At 41.6% G+C, this 21,771-nt stretch overlaps 1 protein-coding gene across 1 annotated transcript in view; it reads left to right on the forward strand.

Moving 5' to 3' along the window:
* tgfb2 (transforming growth factor, beta 2) overlaps positions 1-21,497 on the forward strand; it is a 41,520-nt gene extending 20,023 nt beyond the window's left edge. The window contains exons 2-8 of the mRNA XM_052066446.1: positions 10,905-11,068; positions 13,840-13,972; positions 14,055-14,165; positions 14,294-14,468; positions 15,963-16,116; positions 16,244-17,311; positions 17,916-21,497. Coding sequence (XP_051922406.1) covers positions 10,905-11,068; positions 13,840-13,972; positions 14,055-14,165; positions 14,294-14,468; positions 15,963-16,116; positions 16,244-16,402 — 896 coding nt within the window. The 3' untranslated portion in view covers positions 16,403-17,311; positions 17,916-21,497. The remainder of the gene's footprint in view (positions 1-10,904; positions 11,069-13,839; positions 13,973-14,054; positions 14,166-14,293; positions 14,469-15,962; positions 16,117-16,243; positions 17,312-17,915) is intronic.
* The last annotated feature ends 274 nt before the right edge of the window (positions 21,498-21,771 follow it).

Genomic DNA, 21,771 nt, shown 5'->3' on the forward strand with positions numbered 1-21,771 from the left:
CAGAAGCCACTAACAGCACCGAGGAGTCAAAGAGCACATGTGGATTTCTTCAAGCCAGTCCTTCTGAAGCATCTGCAAAAGCAGTCACAGCTCAGTTCCTAACAGCTCGGGATGACAGCGCAATTATTTCACTGCAAATGTTTTCATTTATGTATTCCCACACTTTCAATCTGTTTTTGTTAAGCTCGGGGTTTGGGCGGAATCGTATGGTTGTCACCTGTTCAGGTCATTGAGGCGAGCTGAGGTTTGGAAAATGAAACTGGAAATGGGACAAAAATGCTTCCGTGGCCTCGTGTCAGCAAGAAAAACGCCGAAGGGGGCAGCATAGTGGCTGCCTAAATCCTCATATCAAGATTCCAAATGAAAGAGCTTACCGCAAATTGTACTTCCTGTCTTCGAGATCAGATGTTTGCCCACTGCAGGTGTCCTATATCCAAGGTTATAATGACGCTTTCATGTCATAAACTCCAGCTCCCTGACAATACTTAAAATGTCCCGTTAAGTCGGGGCCAGATGGTCCATAACACTGTTCCGCAGACACCAAAGAAGTTAGAAAAGATCAGAGATTGGTCAGATGCAAAATGTAACACTTCAACAACTCTGGAAGTGTGACCAGTACGTAGTAGGTTCGAGGGCTACTGCGTTACCAAGCTTGCATACCTTGTGTCACTGTAGATATGATGTGGTATTGATCAATCGATCAGTCTTTTAATATCAATATAACGTTATACTTAAAACTGTTGGGTTTTAAAAAAACGGTTGATTTGGGAATCAATCCAGCCAGTCGTGATTTTGAATCAAGTAAGTTGCCTCAAGGGCGTTACCAGGCGTGTCGGATTGAGATTGTTTATCCCAAAATGGGCTGAATGTGACTTCACTGCTCGGTCAAATTTGGCTTTGCTGTTGGGTCGACTCTGACTTTGCTGCTGAGTCAAAAACGACTTTGCTCTACGGTTAATCTAATGTGAGCCAAAAAGTGGTTTGAAATATTAATTCCAATTATTAAAATAATAATGAATTCCACTTTTCTGTGGCCTCCGTGGTCTAAATGGCATATATAACAAGCCCACAGTGTCATTTCTGTAGAAATCATTTGGAGTTTGTATTTATACTTGTAATAGACATCAAATACTGTATGTGGGATGTCCCAATCACGCTTTTTGGCACCTGAGTCTGAATCTTTGTTTTATGGTATCTGCCGATACCAACTCAATACCTCGGCAACGCATTAAGAAAAAAAAAGATCTTTCAACCGATTTTTCTCAAATTAATATTGAACTATACATACATCAATGTGTAAATATCGTATACATTTATATTATATAGACCATTCCACCAAATGTTTATTTGTAATAGTGTCAAAATAAACTCAAAGTTCAATATTTTTTTCCTCTGAGACGCTTATTGAACATTTCAATGTGTTTTGGTTCATCTCTGAAATTTGTTTTATCATCTCAATTTTATGTACAAAACTCTTGGTGAATTTTTTTTTGCATAATTAAAGCAAATATGGGGACTTTCGCCATGATATTTATTTTTGAAAGTTAACTTCAAACACAATACATAGCAATGTGCAGGAGGCTTTATAATAATGTATTTTCATGTAATTGCCCGGGGACGCAAATTGCAACAATTTGATTGAATGTCCCATATAAGCATGACCATAGGACACGGGTTTCAAATTCAAGGCCTGGGAACCAGATCTGGCCCGCCACATCATTTTTATGTGGCCCGCGAAAGCAATTCAAACATGGCAACTTCTATGATGTTTTCTAAAATTTGGACCAACATTTCACATTCTCAAATGAAATAAGTCCATCCATCCATCCATCCATCCATCATCTACCGCTTATCCGGGGCCGGGTCGCGGGGGCAACAGCTTTAGCAGGGAAGACCAGACTTCCCTCTCCCTAGCTACTTCTTCCAGCTCTCCCAGGGGGATCCCGAGTCGTTCCCAGGCAAGCTGGGTGACATAGTCTCTCCAGCGTGTCCTGGGTCTTCCTCTGGGTCTCCTCCCGGTGGTACATGACCGGAACACCTCACCGGGGAGGCGCTCAGGAGGCATCCGAATCAGATGCCCAAGCCACCTCATCTGGCTCCTCTCGATGTGGAGGAGAAGCGGCTCGACTCTAAGCCCCTCCCGGATGACTGAGCTTCTCACCTTATCTCTAAGGGAGAGCCCGGACACCCTGCGGAGAAAACTCATTTCAGCCGCTTGTATCCGGGATCTCGTTCTTTCGGTCACGACCCATAGCTCGTGACCATAGGTGAGGGTTGGGACGTAGATCGACTGGTAAATTGAGAGCTTCGCCCTTTGGCTCAGCTCCTTCTTCACCACGACAGACCGATAGAACGTCCGCATCACAGCAGACGCTGCACCGATCCGCCTGTCGATCTACCGCTCCCTCCTACCCCCACTCGTGAACAAGACCCCAAGATCGTGGCAAGCGCTTGGTGGCCGGGCCTACACCCATGGGGCCCGGCCGGGCACAGCCCGAAGAGGCAACGTGGGTCCCCCTTCCCATGGGCTCACCACCCATGAGAGGGGCCAAAGGGGTCGGGTGCAATATGAGCTGGGCGGCAGCCAAAGGCGGGGACCCTGGCGGTCCGATCCTCGGCTGCAGAAGCTAGCTCTTGGGACATGGAATGAAATAAGTAAGAGAGACATTGTAAGCATTTTCTTGTTGCCAAACAACTCATTAGAGTAACTTAAACTATAGTTGAATAAACTGTTATTCCTGACTTCTTCATATGATTTCAGTCATAATGGCCCTCCACGGGAAATGGTAACTAAAACGTGGGCTGCGGCGAAAATGAATTTGATGCCCCTGCCATAGGATGAGGGATTACTCTGTGTCATATATTTGATTTATCAAATGCTAAACAATACATTTACATCGTTATTTATAGGCTTGTGCGGGCTAAAATGAAGAGCAGCTCCGTAGTCGTTGGTTATGTGCGTGATTTGATTTCCCTCATCTAAAAATGAGACGTTGATTCATTGTCTTGTTAAATGTAACCAGTGGGAAACGAGCTTTCTTGTCACGAAATAATTTACACTCATTAAACTTCGATTTGAAGTTATGTCTTTTGGACGTGGTAAGGCAGACTTATTTAGGAGTATATTTCAGCTTGCTTCTCCAACCAAACAAGCTATGAAGACAAACCCACCGCTTTGTCTCTACCTGCGTGCAACAAAGGAGGTGTGTCTGTGGGTGTGTGCGTGTCAACCTCAACTCAAGTGTATTTATAGAGCACCGCTGTTTACAAAGTGCTGTAAATGGAGCAAAAACAGTACAAAAACAACCAAACAAAACATTTATAACAAAGACAGAGTAAAAATGAGTTTTAAGACAGGTTTAAAAGATGGGCAGCGAGCGGCGTCATTCCAAAGAGAGGGACCAACAACGGAAAAGCCTCGATCCCCTCTGAGGCTCCGCCTAGTCTTCAGTACCTCTAATAGTGTCTGAGTCGCAAACCTGAGGCACTGGGCAGGTGCGTAGGGGCGGAAGAGCTCAGAGAGGTAACATGGCATGCATCATGCTCTCTCCGAAGAACAGTAACTAATTGAGGTAGCCAAAATGTTAGACACAACATTGCACGGGGTGTGTTCAAGTTTACATTCCTTCATTCAAGGTGCTTTATGAGCTCACATATGTCAGGTTTTAAATGACAACAGATACCGTCAAACAAAACCATAATGTTGAAATGCAAATTTGCTCATCGTTCTCTACAGTTGTGTATTTGTTCTTGATTGTACTGTATTTGCTGCTGACTTCCTGGCAGTGATTTGTAACTCTGCTTTATTTGACGTTCTCGGTCAGTGAGGTTTCCCTGGCTCTCGTGAGGGCTGTTTCTTTCCCTCATCTTTGAAGACATGTTCAAGTGCTGTAATCATACCGATTCGTACCAATTTCTGTCCAAAAGTAACAGTGAAATTATATTTGGCTGGTAAATATGACTTAACTTAAAACAAATTCTTAATTAGCACAGTTTCCTCCATGTGGGCTCACCCAAGAATAATATTATTTAATCGAATACACCAAATACCCTTTGATCGTGGAGTTGTATATTTGTGTTGTAGAATCCCTTCAAAAGCGTCAAACTAAAGCTGCTGCTCCTGTCACAAGAACCAGTGTGGCGTGGAAAGAATTTCTTTGCTGCTGCTCCTGTCACACGAACCAGTGTGGCGTGGAAAGAATTTCTTTTCAAAAAGAAAAAGGCAATAAAAATACAAAATTAACAAAAACAAGTTCAAAAGTAGCAAAGAAACACAGGGAATAAATTGACAACCAAAAGACCTGACACGACAGCAACAGCAACAATTAAACGGCAAAGCGTGAAATAGGGCCAGCCAGGTTTACATCCCAGACAACAGACATTGAGTGCTCGACTGGGTCGGTCGGACCAGACACATGGTGTTCATGGTTGTTCAGGCGGATGCGGTGACATCATAGTAGGAGCCACTCATGATGCGTCACTGGTGGCTCCGGGACGTGCACCTCTCAAGCTGGGTCAGGTGGCGGCTAAAGAACGTGTGCAACCCTCAAAACAGGTGACTGGACCGACCGCCCGGTCGTGACAGCACAAGGTCTGATTAGGGCCGCAGAGCAGGAACAGGAGCCTGGAGCTGCTGCAGCGCAGGTATAGTAGAGTAGGTGTTATTGTCAGACAGGCGACAAAACAAAGTTGACTGTTAATGTGCAGAGTGACGCCATGTGCCGTCGGTTCATTCTGTCTGAAGCATTGGGTTTGTGTGATGGTTTGTGGAGGCAAGAGGTGGTGATCCTCTTAAAATTATAATAAATCGGATCCGATTGGCTTAATTTGAGGATGTCGGTGATTAGCCGATCTCTTCAAATAAAATGGATCTTGTCCACCGATCACATCTCAGAATTCTTCAAACTTAAATAAATGTCCATCACATACTTAAACACTTTCACAATTTTTACAAAATTAGAATTTCTGTTTGTCACCCATGAAGAGATGAATAACTCTTGATGTTGTGCTAAACTACTCGATCGTATTGTGTCACACCAAAAAGCTATTTATTGCCAACGCCATTACACAAATAGATGAACTTTCTATGCTCCTTTAGTGTTTAGCCGCATAACAGATGCTTTAGTACTTTACCATTGGTATGTGAGGTAATGGGAGTGATGAGTAATGAAGTGAAGGATTACAGGAGTCAAGGGGCCTTGTGTTGGCAGTGTGACAGCTCCGAAGTGACATCAGTCCAAAGGGAGGAACTAACGGAGGCGTAGCAATGCCGTCAGTCATGTGATGTCACCTGCCTGAATTCTTGCTTTGACCTGTAAACATGATGTAGCAATTCACACATGCAGTCAGACCAAATGTTAACATTTGCTGTAGATTATATTCAGCAAGTTTTTATGTCACTGGTAAAAATATTCTACTGGAGCACTGCCTGAAGACGGTGATGCAATGACCTGCTTAAAGCCCACCACTTCTACAAATGCTCACCGTTTGTCTGTGAATATCATTGGTGTACTTTTTGTTTCTCATGTATCCCAACTGATATTCTTCCCAGCTTTAAAATTTGTAATATACGCAATATGTGAAGAAATCCAAAACAATAGAACAATATTCTTTCATGACAATGAGCAAAGGTGAAGGCGTACATGGTTAGGTGCGGAAAATAATATGGCTTTGCGGACACTGCAATAACATGATTATTCCTGCATGCATTTGTTTACGCAGCCACAATGGAGCGTAGCGATATAACTAACGCCTATACGGCAACATTCCATCCGAGTGAATTTCCATCGCATTTTGATGGAAAGGACATCATGGGATACATGCGCAAGCTACACAGGATATTGGATATTACTTGTCAATCAAGCACCAAGAGTGGGGTTTTTTTTCCAACTATGGCGATGGCTGAAAATGCCCCAGCCGGATCGGCAGTCCGCAGATACCTACAATTTTCTTCTTAATGCGTGCTTGCTGGGTTTTATGGTCCTTCACACACATCTCACTTCGTGTTCCTAAAGTGTCGGTGTGCTGCTGGAGGGGGGTAGTAGTGCTGAGACTGAGCCTGCTCTGTCACTTTTAAAGCGGACAAAGAAGCGGTTTAGCTCCCCTGTCAATGACGCATCTGCATTCACAAACACTCCATTATTGTCATTGTAGATGGTGAAGTGCTGTTGACATTACCACATCCTCCGCGGGTAATTAGTCATGAAATGCTCCTCAATCTTCCATTTGTAGGCCTGTTTGCCTTTCTTTGCTGCCACGCTTCGGGTCAGCTCTGACAGTGCAGTACAGGGACGGTTCACCGGTTCTGAAGGCAGCATTACTGGATTTGAGGCGCATCCGGGTTTCACTGTCCCAATGAGTGCGGGAAAACAAGTTCCTAGGATCATATGGTCATGCAAAGCGCTCCACTACAATATCGTGACAGCTTGAGGAGGGAAACTTGCAAACAGAAATGTATGATTTGCTGCATGGAATTATTTTTATTTTTTTAGAGAGGGCAGAAACAAACAAAAAAATGCTGACCCAACTTCATGTATGTTAGATAAATCCAATATGTGCCCAGGCTCGTCTAAACATGGCATTTTGAGTAATATCACATTTGTGAAATCTACAATTCAGCGGATTAATCTACCCTTTTTCATCCATCTCAGGGGCTGACATTTTATCCTGCATCGCCCCTTCTGTGAACTGAAATTGACATCAAAGTGCCCTCGGGCTTGCATTTTGAGTGTCACGGCTCACCGGGTTTCTGGGTTTGCTCACGTGAGGTTGGCAATACGAGCCTGAGGGCACTTTGTTGAATTGGACAATCTCCCCCATAAAATGCAGGTTACCGTGACATTACTTCACTGGCCACCATTCAATGTCGTTTTTATTTACTATTCTGCATTTCGTGTGCGCTACATTATTTGCACATACATAAAGTACCACGTGTCTATGATCCTCATATTCAAGTGACGCCAGGCTCGTAGTGACAAAGCACTGTACTATATACAGTGCACTCCGCTTAATAGAACACCGGTTAATAGAGTAATCCGCTTAATAGAGCAAAAGGCTCTGGAACGGATTTGCCTAATGCAATTTCCTATAAAGATACTCCGCTTAGTAGAACAGATCTCCGCTTAATAGAACAGGCCGTTAGCAATGAAAATTGTAAACTAGTGGTTTTCGAAGTGTAGCTATCGCGATACTGTACCACTATCGCGAGAAAACGCGGTAGTTCTAGCCGTATACAGTAACAGGTAGCACGCGTCACTCCACACATAGACACACGCACGTCACAATGGCTTCAACTTCACTCAAGAGACGAGGGCTATCATCTGCGGATAAGAAGGACATACTCAGACGATACGATGCATTGCCGGATTCTCAGAAGGTACGCCCGCGGTTTCCAGGACTTCCCTCTTATCCAGCGCATTGAGAGGGAAGTCAACCGCAAAATTACGGACTCCTGTTTCCAGACAAAAGTAACGACATTTTTCTCGTGATTTGAGATGTTTGACTGAAGTTGATTAAAGTTGTTGTTTGATTAAAGATATGGACGCCCACAGTCGAAATATCTCTTCTAACTCGTCAGCAGGGGTTTTTCTGCGTGCATAACTTGGTCGTCGACGTGTCTGAAGGTGTACCTAATAAAGTGTCTCCGGTTAATAGAAACTCCGCTTAGTAGAACAGAAGCGCTTCGGCCCAATGGTGTTCTATTAAGCGGAGTGCACTGTACTGTATATTTGACCCGTCCACTTACTTTGCATTCACTATGGCAGTTTCATATCGAGATTTTTCTCCATATTTGGAAGAGACATGATTCCAATCTGAGGACATTTGACTTTGCAACCAAGATTTATTCACACATGCTCTGACCTATCAAGAAATTGGGTTACTTGCGTCACTTTAACCATTTATGAATCCATCTTAACTATCATAGGCCTCAGCTTCCTCATGACCCTGCACACAATAAGCAGCTCGTCAAAAAACAAAACAAAACAATAGAACAATAAAATAAGAGAAAAAAAAATAACAAAGATACTTATGGACCTGCATGAAGGCAGCAAGGTGTGCATGCAGCAGAAGTACAAATGCAAGAGCCTTGAACAGTACATGATATTGACAAGGTCTTTGTACTTCGAAAAAGAAGAGCGCGTTCAATTTAAGACACATTTTTTGAGGAATGGGGGGAGGTGATATTGGGGTTACAGAGCACTCACTCCGCTATAATGAGTGAGTTTGTACTGAATGTAAACATTTTTCTGCTACCACATTGTGGATCAGTGTGAGTGAAACCTTGTTGTGAACCTCTGCTCAATGCAGCCAGTGTTGTGTCAAAGCACAGCACATTCATTCACAAGAGTCTGAAGCAGTTTGTGTAAACGCTTTTCATTCACGTCCCTTCGGAGCTGGAAGTTTAACTTTCTCTGTTGACAGATTGGAAGGAAACGAACAAGAGCATCATTAGTCTTGGCTACTGCTGCACACTCGATAATAGTGAAGGATGTCAACTGATCAGCACCAGAGGGTTTATGGTATTGAGGGTGTGAATAGAAATGCTTTACACATTTTCACGTTGGTAGTTGAGGTTGTGTACAGGGTGAGTGAAGGTCAAGATCCCGATTTTCAATGTTCTGCTCTGTGTAATACATTGCGCTGTTGTCATGTTGTCGGTTCTTGTTCATTGCAATTATACTGCTCAGATATGGACATTATTTTAAGTTGGAGTGAACAACTTAGCTTTCTCTCCAGTTGAAATTAAAAATCATTTAATTTTCACGTGATTTTTAAAGTTTTATTTATAAGCTCTCTCTCTCTCTCTCTCTCTCTCTCTCTCTCTCTCTCTCTCTCTCTCTCTCTCTCTCTCTCTCTCTCTCTCTCTCTCTCTCTCTCTCTCTCTCTCTCTCTCTCTCTCTCTCTATATATATATATATATATATATATATATATATTATATATTATCGTGCAGATAAAGGTGCTCACCCGACCTTCCGACATAGAGTGCAGTCATCGCTGCACCAGCAGCTCTCACCGGGAATGAAACTCAGTGCAGAGTGAAAAACTCGTTTTGACAAGTGGTGCGCTGGATAGATGTGACAATACATGAAGTTATTTTCACTTTTTGGGTCACTACCTACCAGAATCATAGTAGCACCACCCACAGCAGGAAGAGAGGTCTGATGGACAAACAAACCATTGCTGTTGTCACTGATTAAACAGCAAAGCTCCGCCCTAAAACTACAACTGTAACATACAACTGTAGACCAAAATTTTGGGCATGAGTCTGTGTATGTGTGTGTGTGCGTGTGTGTGTGTGTGTGTGTGCGTGCGTGCATGCGGCTTTCTAAGTAGTCCTGGTCAGTGGAAATATTGAACAACGGTTCAAAAATGTTATCATTGAGTGACTGCCGGATTTGTGCGTTGCGGTAGAAACTGTAAGGATAGAGAGATGGACGCTGTGGCAGCAGAGATATTTCACAGGTGGCTGTAAGAAACCCAAGACTTGGCTGGACAAACACTGCAGAGCTGAAACAGTAAATCTGACACAGTAAATCCTTCTTTTGCCCTGTTTTTGTCTTCCAGTCTTCCACATGGAAACCTCAATTCCAGTTGATGAGTAATGATTCTTATTGGGTCGTTGGGATCCAAGACAAATGTATGACAAATTCAGATGATGAAATATATAAATATTATATTGGTTTTGCAGCAAGCCCCAACTGTGCAATTTGGCCGTTCCGTTTAGTGTATTGTACACAGAATAAAATGAGAGTTCGGGTACACTCACACTGGGCCAGTACAATCGTACATGAATCACCTCCTCTGTCACTCGTTGGTCCGCTCCCACACTGCGCTTTCCTGATCCGTGCTTCACATATACATGTAAAAACACGACATGTCAGACGGTATTACAACTTTACTGGTGTTGCAATTTTCCTGACATTGTGTCTGGGTTGCAATCGTTATGTTTGTTTATAAGTTGCATATTGATATTACCCTTAATGATTGGTAAATTATCTTTCCAGAATGGAAATGCAAATGAGACATTTCAGGCGGCCAGAGTGACAAAACACCTCACTGAGAGATAGCGATGATTGTGTACACTCGCATGGCTGTTCACCACCTCTGTAACTGAGAAGTCATTGTTTTTCAAAACATCCACAGTCAGGGTTTCATGACATAAAATGCATATCCAGAACTTGGCCTGACACACGCATAATCAAGCATGAACAAGTCTAAATAAAGAGTGATTATTTGCTGGGCTTCAAGGGGAAATCAACTCCAAAATGTTTGTTACAATAATACTGGATCTTTGATGCAGAACCACTCATCAAAATAATGGTATTCTGATTAATGTTGTGTTTTTGAAATATCCGCCTGCTTTTATTCATCTCAGGGGGCAGGCATTTTGCCACTTTCTGTCGATCGAAAATGACATCACAGTTGTTCATAGGTTCAGTTAACGATCGATCATGGCTCAGCTTGTGAATGTCATATGACCAAACGGTTTTACATGCTGCATGCCTGTCAGTGCCACCCAATGTGAAATTCGTGCCACGGCTTCCTTGATGGTCTTTTATGACAGATAAAATAAATAGAAGCTTACATTTGTGAAGCATTGTACCTACAAATTTGCTGTGGATATACGATAGCTTAAAGTCTACCACTGTGATCATGGCTATATAGCCTACTGTACTCGTGGATGTCAAGTTTTTATTTTAAACCAGGTAACCAATGAGACAGTGAAAGAAATTGGAGAAATTTTACTCGTAAAAATATCAATGCGTGATTGATTGGATTGCGTCTAGTACAAGCGATAACAGCACATGGGAATTGAAAATACTTAAGTTATAAATAAAAGTTGTGTGATCAAATTCCTTCTATTCATTATTTTCATCACCAAAAATCCGTTTGTGTTTCAGATGTGATTTCTCCCACTCTCTTCAACCCTTACTTCAGACGGCTAATGTTTGACGTGTCCTCCAAGGAGAAGAACGCCTCCAACCTGGTGAGAGCCGAGCTGAGAATCTTTCGTCTTCAAAATCCTACGGCAAGAGTAGCTGAGCAGCGCATTGAGCTCTACCAGGTAAGACGGTCACAATCAATCATTATTCTGCTTCTGATTGATGGAGTTATAGTGAACAAAATGGCTTAAAGCTTCTCAAAGTAGAAGTTCCAAACTGCGTATTACAACGAGCACTCATCTGTTCGTTTGATGTGATGGCTTGAGATCTAAACCATCAGGGGAAGCAGAAGTGAATTACTTATTTGCAATTGTTGATCAATGTGCTATCAAAGTAATGCATTGAGATCTCATGCACAAATCGAGAGCATACGCTCTTGAGCCTTCTTTTCAACAAGTAGTTCAGTTGGGTTCAGTTGGCCGTTTATTCTTTGAATAAACAGCCACACGGAATTTGACAGAAGCAAAAGCCTGAAGGTTCTTTATTGCTTTTTCTTTCCTGGCTTGTGTTGCTCATGTTGCTGTTCACTCAAAACATGCCCGCATGAGAGTAGATGGGCTCTTTGTATGTAACCCATCTAACATGCATTCAATGTTGTATTTATTCTAATGAATTAATATGATGTGAAAAGGCAGTTCACATGAAAAAAAAGGAAGTGACTGCATCACCAAAGAAAAAGGCTTGGAACCAGAATAAAACAGAATAAATTGCTATTATATACAACATATAAATTGTTTAAACGTCTGCATTCTTTTTATACAAAGCTAAAGGGTGGGCCTACTTCATTAAAGAATTTAGATAAGTGATTTGGTTCTGCAGTCACCCAGAACTGGCTGTCGGTCAGCCTGTCGGCACCAGCCGGTTTCCATGCTATGTTTACATCCAGACAAGGGAATGACAGCTGGGCTAAACACAGCTCCAAACTGGAAGAGTCTCACGAAAACACAGCGCCTGTGAGGGAGGAAGGGACAGGCCGGTACAACGAGGGAAACCTGATAACATCCACCTTATGCACATTTATCACACACAAACACACACTCGCACACGCGATCACTTACTCAGATCCGTGGAGACACAGCTATACACAACACTTAATTTAGACGCGTTTGAAAATATATGAGCCCCTGAAATGCTTTTAAAGACTTTGCCTGTATGTCGAGGGTGTTTTTAAGATAGAGAGATAGAGCAGACAAAAAGGCACGTGCCTAGCACAAGTTTAAGACAAGGTATGGTCTGTGCACATGGGTGGAGTTTTCTTTTATTTTCATCGACGCACGTGGTTAGAAATGGGCATTTGCGCCATTGAGGGTATGAACACAACCAATTTGTAAGCGGATCCTCTCATTCCCTGTGAACTCACCACAGGAGAGGTGTACAGTCTACATGGCGGAAACATAAAGTGAACTACTGGACTTCATGAAGGAAATTGACACACGCACACTGTGTTTATAAGCGACTGCAAGAAGATCTCCACTTATGGTTGATAGGAAGTTGGCAGGGGATTTTGCAGATCAGATGACAGCCTTCGACCCTGATCGTTCGTGTGCATGTGTGACACCTCTGTGTACATGTAAACTCGATTGCAACCTTGAGATCCACCCTGGTTGTAAATAAACAGACACAAAAACCGGCACACCTGATATTTGGTCTATCAGGTAGACATTCCGCCTACTGGAACCTGGTCTAAGTTGTGGTGCAGGTGGTGTAACGTGATTTTGGTGGATTTGATCGAGGTGCAGGCAGACAGATTCTGAGCGATAAGTGTGACGGTTGTCATCGTATTTCGTTCAACTAAATATGACAACAGTGCATATTGAACCTTTATTGAATGCATAAGAGTTGACCCTTGCATAATGGCGATTTGGCACAGGCAGATTCACATAACTTCACACAACGATTCTAACTTCCTTTTTGTTAGTAATATAAATCTCTAATACTTTTTTGATTGATAAAAAGAAAAAGAAATGGGATAAAAATGTATTACAACTAACCTAGCAGTACCGGCAAATAAGAAATCTGAGTTGGAGCTACAGGAGTTGTGTTTTACCCATTAGTTTGCGATGAGCCAAAATAAACATTCAGTTCTGAAGGACAGGACAGCAGAGTAATAATCGAGGCTCATCTGCCATCTGGTTCCGTTCTCGCTCCTGGGCAATCAATCAAAGAAGAGAGATCAAGTTAGGTAGAGCTGAATTAATTCTTTGGCAATTATGCATTATGCAGTTTAGTTTGTGTGTGTTCCTGGACTGGGTATCGGATGTTGACCAATGAGAGATATTTGATTGTGTATTGATACATTATGTTGCACAAAGAAACAAGTCACATACCACATGCATTCTATTACAGCATCTCTCAAGTTGCAACGAGGTGCACTTCCCCTTTTTGGGGAGAGGCTGCAGAGAGATTCAAATCCGCAACCTTCTAGTCCGATGTTCTGAACAAAATCGCCTACTTACATTCTTTACTATGCAATATGTGGCACAGCCATAACTGATGTGGTGTTCAAGCCAAATAACAGAGGGCTGGCCATAAATAAGTCAACTCATTCACTGCCATAGATAGCTATGTATGTTAAAAAAAAGGAATTTTAACTGGCCTGGCATTTTAATTTAATTCACTGCATCTTTTCAACAAAATAATTTTGCATTTAGTCAAGAGACCGCAAAGGAACTAGCAGCCAAAATAATCACAACCGGTTTGTTGTATCTTTGAGACTTTTCAGAAGACATTTGAATTTCTGGCTTTTGCTGTAGTAGCTCACAGCTCCACAGCAAGAGTCCCCGAAAAAGTTTGGAAATTAGATCGAATGTAAAATTTTCCAGAGATTGTACTCGTTTGTATTTTCTGTCTTCGATTTGAAGTCTCATGCCTCATGCCTCTCTACTGTGCTCAGATTTTAGCACACAAAGACCTGACGTCGCCAACTCAACGATACATTGACAGCCGAGTGGTACGAACGCAAACAGAGGGCGAGTGGCTGACCTTTGATGTGACAGAGGCAGTGAGCGAATGGATGAATCACAGAGGTGAGTGCAGTCCAACACTCCTTCCCTACTGGATGTAGAACATGGATGACATTAGCCTGATGTGATATTTTTCTTTCCTCAGACAGAAACAGTGGATTCAAGCTCAGCCTACATTGTCCATGCTGTACTTTTGTTCCATCAAATAACTACATTATTCCCAACAAGAGTGAGGAGCTGGAAGCACGGTTTGCAGGTTATTTGATCTGAAAGTTTCATCAGCAATGTTCGGGTCAAATTTGTGGACTATTCATGATAAATGCTTTTACATTCTAATCTGTTGAGTCCGCTGAAATCGATTATTATTATGTATGTCTTCTCTAGGTATTGATGACAGCTTCGTCAGCAGTGGTGATCTAAAAGTACTCAAGAGGCTGCGCCACAATACTCGGACACCACACCTTCTCATCATGCTGCTGCCCTCATACCGATTGGAGTCTCCGTTCCACCACAAAGCACATCGAACAAAGAGAGCCCTGGATGCAGCTTACTGCTCCAGGTACTTAGCTACTGTAGCTCATCCATCACCAATATGAATGAATTTGCTATTCTGACAAATTACCAGATTAGGAAAGCGTTATAGCCAAGCGCAATATGTATTGTTTGAATATTGTTTCATTTACCATTTAAGTTTTGTGTCGAGGTTTTGCCTGCATCATCATAGTCTACTTCTAAATTTGATTATTTCTGCTCTGCCACTTGTAAATATTGGTTTGACCAATTGACATTCTAAACTGATCTTCAATTTTTAAGGGCCACATATTATGGAAATTGGATATTGGGTGTTTGGTGTTGTGTCTTCTGCATGCAGGGATGGAGTTCCGTGGTTTTTAGAATTGATGAATTTGCTGTCATTATAAGGACTCACCTGTACATTGGAATTTGAACTTGCTTTTTGGGGCTTTTCGAGACTTAAGTAAATACCCCCCTAGCTAATCTCCTAGTCGTTTGTATGTCAATTTCCTCTATCTCAGTACCCTGCTAATTCTTGGAGGAATATCAGTCTATGTCCGACAATACTTAATTTACAGGTAAGTCAAAGATTTTTAACCACATCTTCACCAAGCTGTACATTTAATTTGATCTTGCCTTGGTACATTAAATGTGTTTGATGGGAAAGGAGGTTTAACGTTGCATACGAGCAGGACTATGGTCTGTTTGGTCCCTATACCACCAATGTCAGAGTTCGGTTCGCATTGCAGGAAGTCGGGTTTGTTTCCACTGAGGTTTAGACTCCGCCAAGGCTGCCCTTTGTCACCGATTCTGTTCTTAACCTTTATGGACATAATTTCTAGGTGCGGCCGAGGTGTTGAGGGGGCCCGGTTTGGTGGCCTCAGTATTACATCTGATGTGGTGCTGGTGGCATCTCCAACTCTCACTGGAGCAGTTCGCATCTCAGTGTGAAACAGTTGGGATGAAAATCAGCACCTCCAGATATGAAACAATGGTCCTCAGTGGGAAAAAGGTGGAATGCCCTTTCCAGGTCGTGATGAGTTTAAGTATCTTGGGATCTTGTACATGAGTGTGAGTAGGACGGAACGGGAGATCTGCTGTGATGCGGACTGTCGTGGTGAAGAAGGAGCTGAGCCAAAAGGCGAAGCTCTCGATTTACTGATCGATCTAGTTCCTACCCTCACCTGTTGTCACGAGCTGTAGGTCGTGACTGAAAGAACGATATCCCGGATACAAGTGGCCAAAATGAATTTCCTCTGCAGGGAGTCTGTACTCTCCCTTAGAGACAAGGTGCCACGCTTGGTCATCTGATTAGGATGCCTCCCTGGTGAGGTCCCAGGACACGCTGGCCTGGGAACGTGTTGGGATCCCACGGGGAAGTGCTGAAAGAAGTGGCTCGGGTGAGGGAAATCTGGGTTTCCTGCGAAAGCTTTTGTCCCCGTGACCTGACCCTGGATAAGTGGTAGAGGATGGATGGATGGACGAACAGAACTCTGTGAAAAACTTCACCTCTCATCTTCTTCTCCCTTGTGAATTATAGAAATGTTCAAGACAACTGCTGCTTGAGAACACTCTACATTGACTTCAAGAAAGACCTTGGCTGGAGTTGGATTCATGAGCCAAAGGGCTACGATGCCAACTTTTGCGCTGGAGCCTGTCCTTATCTCTGGAGTGCTGACACGCAACATGCCAAGGTACTATCAGGTTTACAGAGGCTTATAGTTCAAATAATCTATGAATTGTAAGTTTAGGAATGTTAGCAATAAAGTCACATAAAAAACTATAATCACGATCAATTGACTGTTATTTTTGTGTTTCCAGGTGTTAGGCCTTTATAACAGCATTAACCCTGATGCATCAGCGTCACCCTGCTGTGTATCTCAGGACCTGGAACCCCTCACCATCCTCTACTATATCGGCAAGACGCCGATAATAGAACACCTCTCCAATATGAAGGTCAAGTCTTGCAAGTGCAGCTAGAAAACTAAGCCAGCACAAGCCACACCCAACTTCCTTTCCACAAGAACGCACACACACCAATTGCAACCATGCTATCGCTTCTATTTTCACTCACACGGTCCAGTGTCATGTGTTCAAGATTAGCGGTACTGAACAAATAAACTTCATTCCAAAATGGCACTGCTTACACTCTTACAAATACACTACACAGACCTTGATTCCACAAAGACTTTGACACCATGTGCCTTGTATTTGTTTTTTGTTTTTTCCATGGTCTTTAGCAGACATCAAATCTGGCTGGTGAGCAAATATTTTGATGCTGAACATTAGTCCAAGTTGAAGTGCGCCTTCAGTGTGCGGTGCCCTGCTCGGCTTTCCAAGCATCGGCCCCACTCAGCTATCCAATTTCAAGATTCAACCTGTCATATCCAATCATGCCTCTTTCTCCTGTATGGGTAACAGTGCAGTTATTTTGGTGCTAACAGAATTAGACTGGGGTATTGTTCTCATGTAGCTAAACAAGCAAAACAAAAGGCTCGAAGAGTAAGAAATCCTGAGTATTTTATAATGACAAATGAACACCATGAAGTCATATTTACACAAGATATCGGCAATTACCTGAAATGTTTTGTACGGTGTTTGCCATACATTAAGATGATAGATTACCACTGTCTTTCAGAGAAACACAGTGCAATTAATCGTGATCCAGTTTTAGTGAGATCAACTAACACTCAGGGCTCTATTTTTATTGGCAGGCACATGCGCATGGGTGTATAACTGGCACATCTTGATTTTCATGGCGATGTAAGCCTCGTTTCGAATTTGACAGATCATGCCGTGCCATGCCGTGCATTCAGGCAGACCCAGAGTATTTTCTTTTACGTGGCCCCGGCACACCTGATGACTTGGTGGCTGAAAGTAGGCTAAAATGTACACCTGCTTGAAACACGTCAAAGTTGTGGTGCAGGTGATGTAATGTGATTTGGGTGAATTTGAGTTGGCAGATTCTGTGCGCCAGGCACATGTGTATTTGGTGACAGCATTTCTCATTCATAAATATGACAAAAGTGTACATCATAGTTTCTCAATCATTGTAAAAATCTATTCAATGAATGCATTCTTCTTCTTATGTTTTTTTATTATTATTGTTTTGATCATTATTGCATTTTTAAATGGCCCCTTAGCTGCAGAACAGCTATGGGTGAGTGTCACCAACGGGCACTAACGATTGGGTTGGAAACCGGTCTCCAAGTGCCCACTCAACAGTGGTGATCTGCGATTGTCTTGGCCGACTCTACATGAGCTGCAAGTAGAGAGCTTGCAGTTGCGTAGCAACGTATTTACATGTGTCAATCTACTGTATGCGATTCAGGCATGTAGACTGTGCGCCGAATATAGAGGGCGTGAGAGTAGCAGTGCAAACTGCTACTTTCAAACTACATGCCTCTGCAAAAATCCCAAAAGAAAGAAAACTTCACCCATACGCACAGTGAGGCTGAATTTTGACCTTGACTTGTGCTGGGCATGAAAATAGGGCCCTGAGTCTTGACTTCCCTCGTTTTAACTCAAAATAAAAAGTACCAAACAGTTCTGTCCCTTATTAGTTAATTCAGTTGAGGAGAATTGCTGTATTCTACAGCTTTGTTCATTGAAATGGTTACCTTTTCCTGATTGACAGAAGAAAACTGAAAATTACAATTGCTGTTGGCTTGTCTCGACATGATCTATCACATATCAATAGACGACACCTTAGAGCAGTGTTTCCCAACCTTCAGTGGGCAGAGGAACCCATTTCACATTTGAACAATTTCATGAACACTGAAATAATGGTGATCTGGTCTCAATTTACCCACAAACTAACTTACCCCATGTGAAATGTCGAACTTTTTAATTGAAAACATAGGCGTTTACCTCGTAGACCTTACCATGAAGTTATTTTGTTGGATGAATGGCAACCGGGAGATACACAGGTTCATTTTACCACCTGACATCAATTGGAAGAGCATTTATTTGTTCTGCCCGTCACTATACATCACTGGCATTGATAGATGAAGATACTGTATATACATACATGTATATATACAGGTATTCATCATTTATTTATTTTTTTTTAATTGGGGCAGACTCAGTGTGATTGGATAATTTCCAGCGGCACCCCTGAAGCGCTCTCAAGGCACACTTGTGTGACATGACACTCTAACCGGCTGGGAACCATTGCCCTCCACAAAACCTTGTCACATGTTGATGGCAGCCTCCGTACAACAGTGACACTGCCAATAGGTTATTGAATAAATGAATCAGTAAAACCCTGGTTGAAAAAAAAAAACTTTGTTTTTAACATGAAGGATGAAATAATAGCGTTAGTAATGTAATGACAAAATGTTGATTGCCATCGCAACGATGCGCAAGTGGATGTGCCCTTTTTTTTCAATGGGCTTCTATAGAAGGCCCAGTCAACATGAATCACCTCACGTGCTTGTCACACGAGACAGATTAAGGCAAACACTGGAAGTTTATGTGATAAGTGTCTACATGTGAAATGAGTTCTGAAAATTACACAGATCCACCCTCAATCCCCATCCACCTTTGCGCTCGCGCTTATTCAATCATACCACCTCCTCATTTGTATCTGTCTTTGTTTTGTATCCTTTGTCATTTTTTATGTGTTCTTTGTATTGCTATTTAAGATGTTCGTGCTTTGATGCGCTACACTCAAGAAACTTTGAATATATCGAGAAGTGGAAATGCAACCTCGCCGACCCTTTGTATCTGTCAGGTGCTCCATTAAAGATTTTTTTGTTGTAAAATGTTAATAGTTTTGGAAATAACTGCTGTCCGCTTATATAGTGAAAGGGTGAGCAACTTGTGCAAGTGTTCCAGATGTGCAGCTTGATTTCCAAACGGTTTTCAAAACAGTTCACTCGATAAAATATTTGTGTCTATCATGATAAAAAACCCAACATTGTTTGGGAGTGAAACTCAGTTTGCACATGTTGCAGAAATTAGATGGCTATTCTGTAGAACAAAGCAATAAGCAGCTGGAAGATTGTTCATTTTCTGACAGGCCTGAGACCATTGTAGGTGGAGCGCATCTTAATGACATCGAGTTGCTGTAGCTTCCTCGTTATATATTTCAGACCACATACTGTAGTGAGCATGTTGATAACATGGGCATTAAACAATTATTATGATGCATGTCAAACATTTGACATTGGCAGTGCTGCAGCATTTGTTCAATGCGAAAGATGGAAGAAGCTACTGAAATGGCAACCATTCAGTTTGAGATAATGCAAGCAGCAATTACTTTTTCTTAAGATTCTAGTTGGTTCCAAGAAATGTACTTTTATTTTTAAAACTTGGCTATTCTCACGTGCTCTGGAAAACACAACATTGCTTAATCGTGTAATCTTACATCTCAATTTGAAGTAGGCCAACTTGAAGCAAATACAGCTATTCAAAACTGCCGCAATGAAGAAATAGGCTTGCAAATTCCAGCATCAAAACTTTCCTTGGGAATTAATGGGAATATATAAACATTAACAGAAAGTAATTCATTGGAATACATTTGAAATTTACAGTTTAGTTATCAATGGGAAATGTTATTATATTAATGTAGGGAACAATGTTTTGCAGTACTGTAGTATATTTCTTCACAGACTGGTTTGTTTGTTTTTTTTCTACTTTGATTTTGGAGCTATTGCTGGAAATGTTTTCATTCTATTTTAAAAAATAATCAATTTGTAAGTCCTCATTTCTGTTCGAGTTGGTTAAGCGTCGAGATCTCACAGAATTTGGAAGTGTCTGCATTAAGCACAAAAATCTTGTCATCAAATACATTTGTTAAGCACTGCATCCAGTCTGTATTGTACAGGATATATATTTGTTGGAGTCAAGAATAATGCCCGGTTCAATAGCACGGACTGAATATTTATTCTCGAGGAAAAAAAAACTCTCGTGAATATGTTAATACAGTTTAGCTGAGGTTGTCCATCCCTTTGCAAGCCAACTAATCATCAAATATGATCTGTCTGTGACTGCCACATGAAAAAGTGCAACACAATATATTATTTTGCAACCAACAACTGAAATGGGACACTATTGAAAAGTCTCTTTTTTTCCTTCTTTCCTTAGGAAATAAAACTCCCAAATTCCTTGGATTTATTATGATTTTTTTTGAAGGAAGCAAATCCGAATCCGTGTCCAGTCTATCCCTAACATGACAAAAATTGCTTCTGCCATCCGTGTCCCTTTCACTGTACGGTTGAATCAAAAACTTTCCATCCATGGAGAAACTAAAAGCGATGACACTTTATAGACATTGGGCGAATATTGGTATCAGTGGTTGTAAGGTGTCCTTGAGTTTCTAGAAAGGCGCCCACAAATAAAATGTATTATTATTATTATTATTATTATTATTATTATTATTATTATTATTATTATTATTATTATTATTATTATTATTATTATTATGTCATGCTCTCACCATAGTCATGGGCATAGCTTACAGTGTTTCTAACCACTTTGTCTTCTGGTGAGGTCTTTTACAAGTGATGACAGTGCACATGCAGAAACGCTGCGTACTATTAGTGTCATTTGACCAATTTAGGAAGGTTGCTGACTGGAATAAGGAGCATTTCAAATGTTTTCAAGATGGAAGAACATTACAAAACACATTAGTCAGTCAATGGCCAATTGATCCACTTTGTTCGAGGTTAGGAAAATGTCATCACTGAGCCATACTGTATTTCTGCCAACATGACACTTTTGTTACACCCTCGTCTCTCTGTCATTAGCTTTCAAAACAAATTGCACTGATGTTGTTTTCGTTTTGTTTTTAGTGTATTAAAAAGAGAAGGTATTCCCTTTATATTTTAGTTAGTCAACACCCGCCCCCTTCCACCTTCATCAAACAAGGAGTGTGGATAACCAGCCCAAATGGGCAATGCCAGTGGACATCCTGACTAGCAGGGAAAAAAAGATTTCTACACGCCTTTTTTGTTGTTGTTGTTTTTTATTGTGTTTTTGGTTTTTAATGATGTGATTGTGACCCACCATGTTGTACTGTAATAAGGTATATTGTGGTGCTCTAGTGGAAAATAAATTATTTATAATTCAAGGCGTTCACTGTGAGTGATTATTTACAGTGCATTGTGTGTGCAAAATGCATTCGGAGATAAGATAAGAAAAACCTTTATTTGTCTCACAATGGAGAAATTCCTAATTTACAGCAACAAAATTATGAAAGGGAGAAGTAGAAGAACAAAAGTATATATTTATAAAGTATATGGATGAAGCAACAGCAGTCTTCTATGACGATTATTTTAGCACCTACAGAACCAATACCACTGCACATACTAACTGCTGTATTTTTCTCTCTTCACATTTTGCAT

The sequence above is a fragment of the Hippocampus zosterae genome, chromosome 5, assembly GCF_025434085.1.
Source record: "Hippocampus zosterae strain Florida chromosome 5, ASM2543408v3, whole genome shotgun sequence".
NCBI lineage: Eukaryota > Metazoa > Chordata > Actinopteri > Syngnathiformes > Syngnathidae > Hippocampus > Hippocampus zosterae.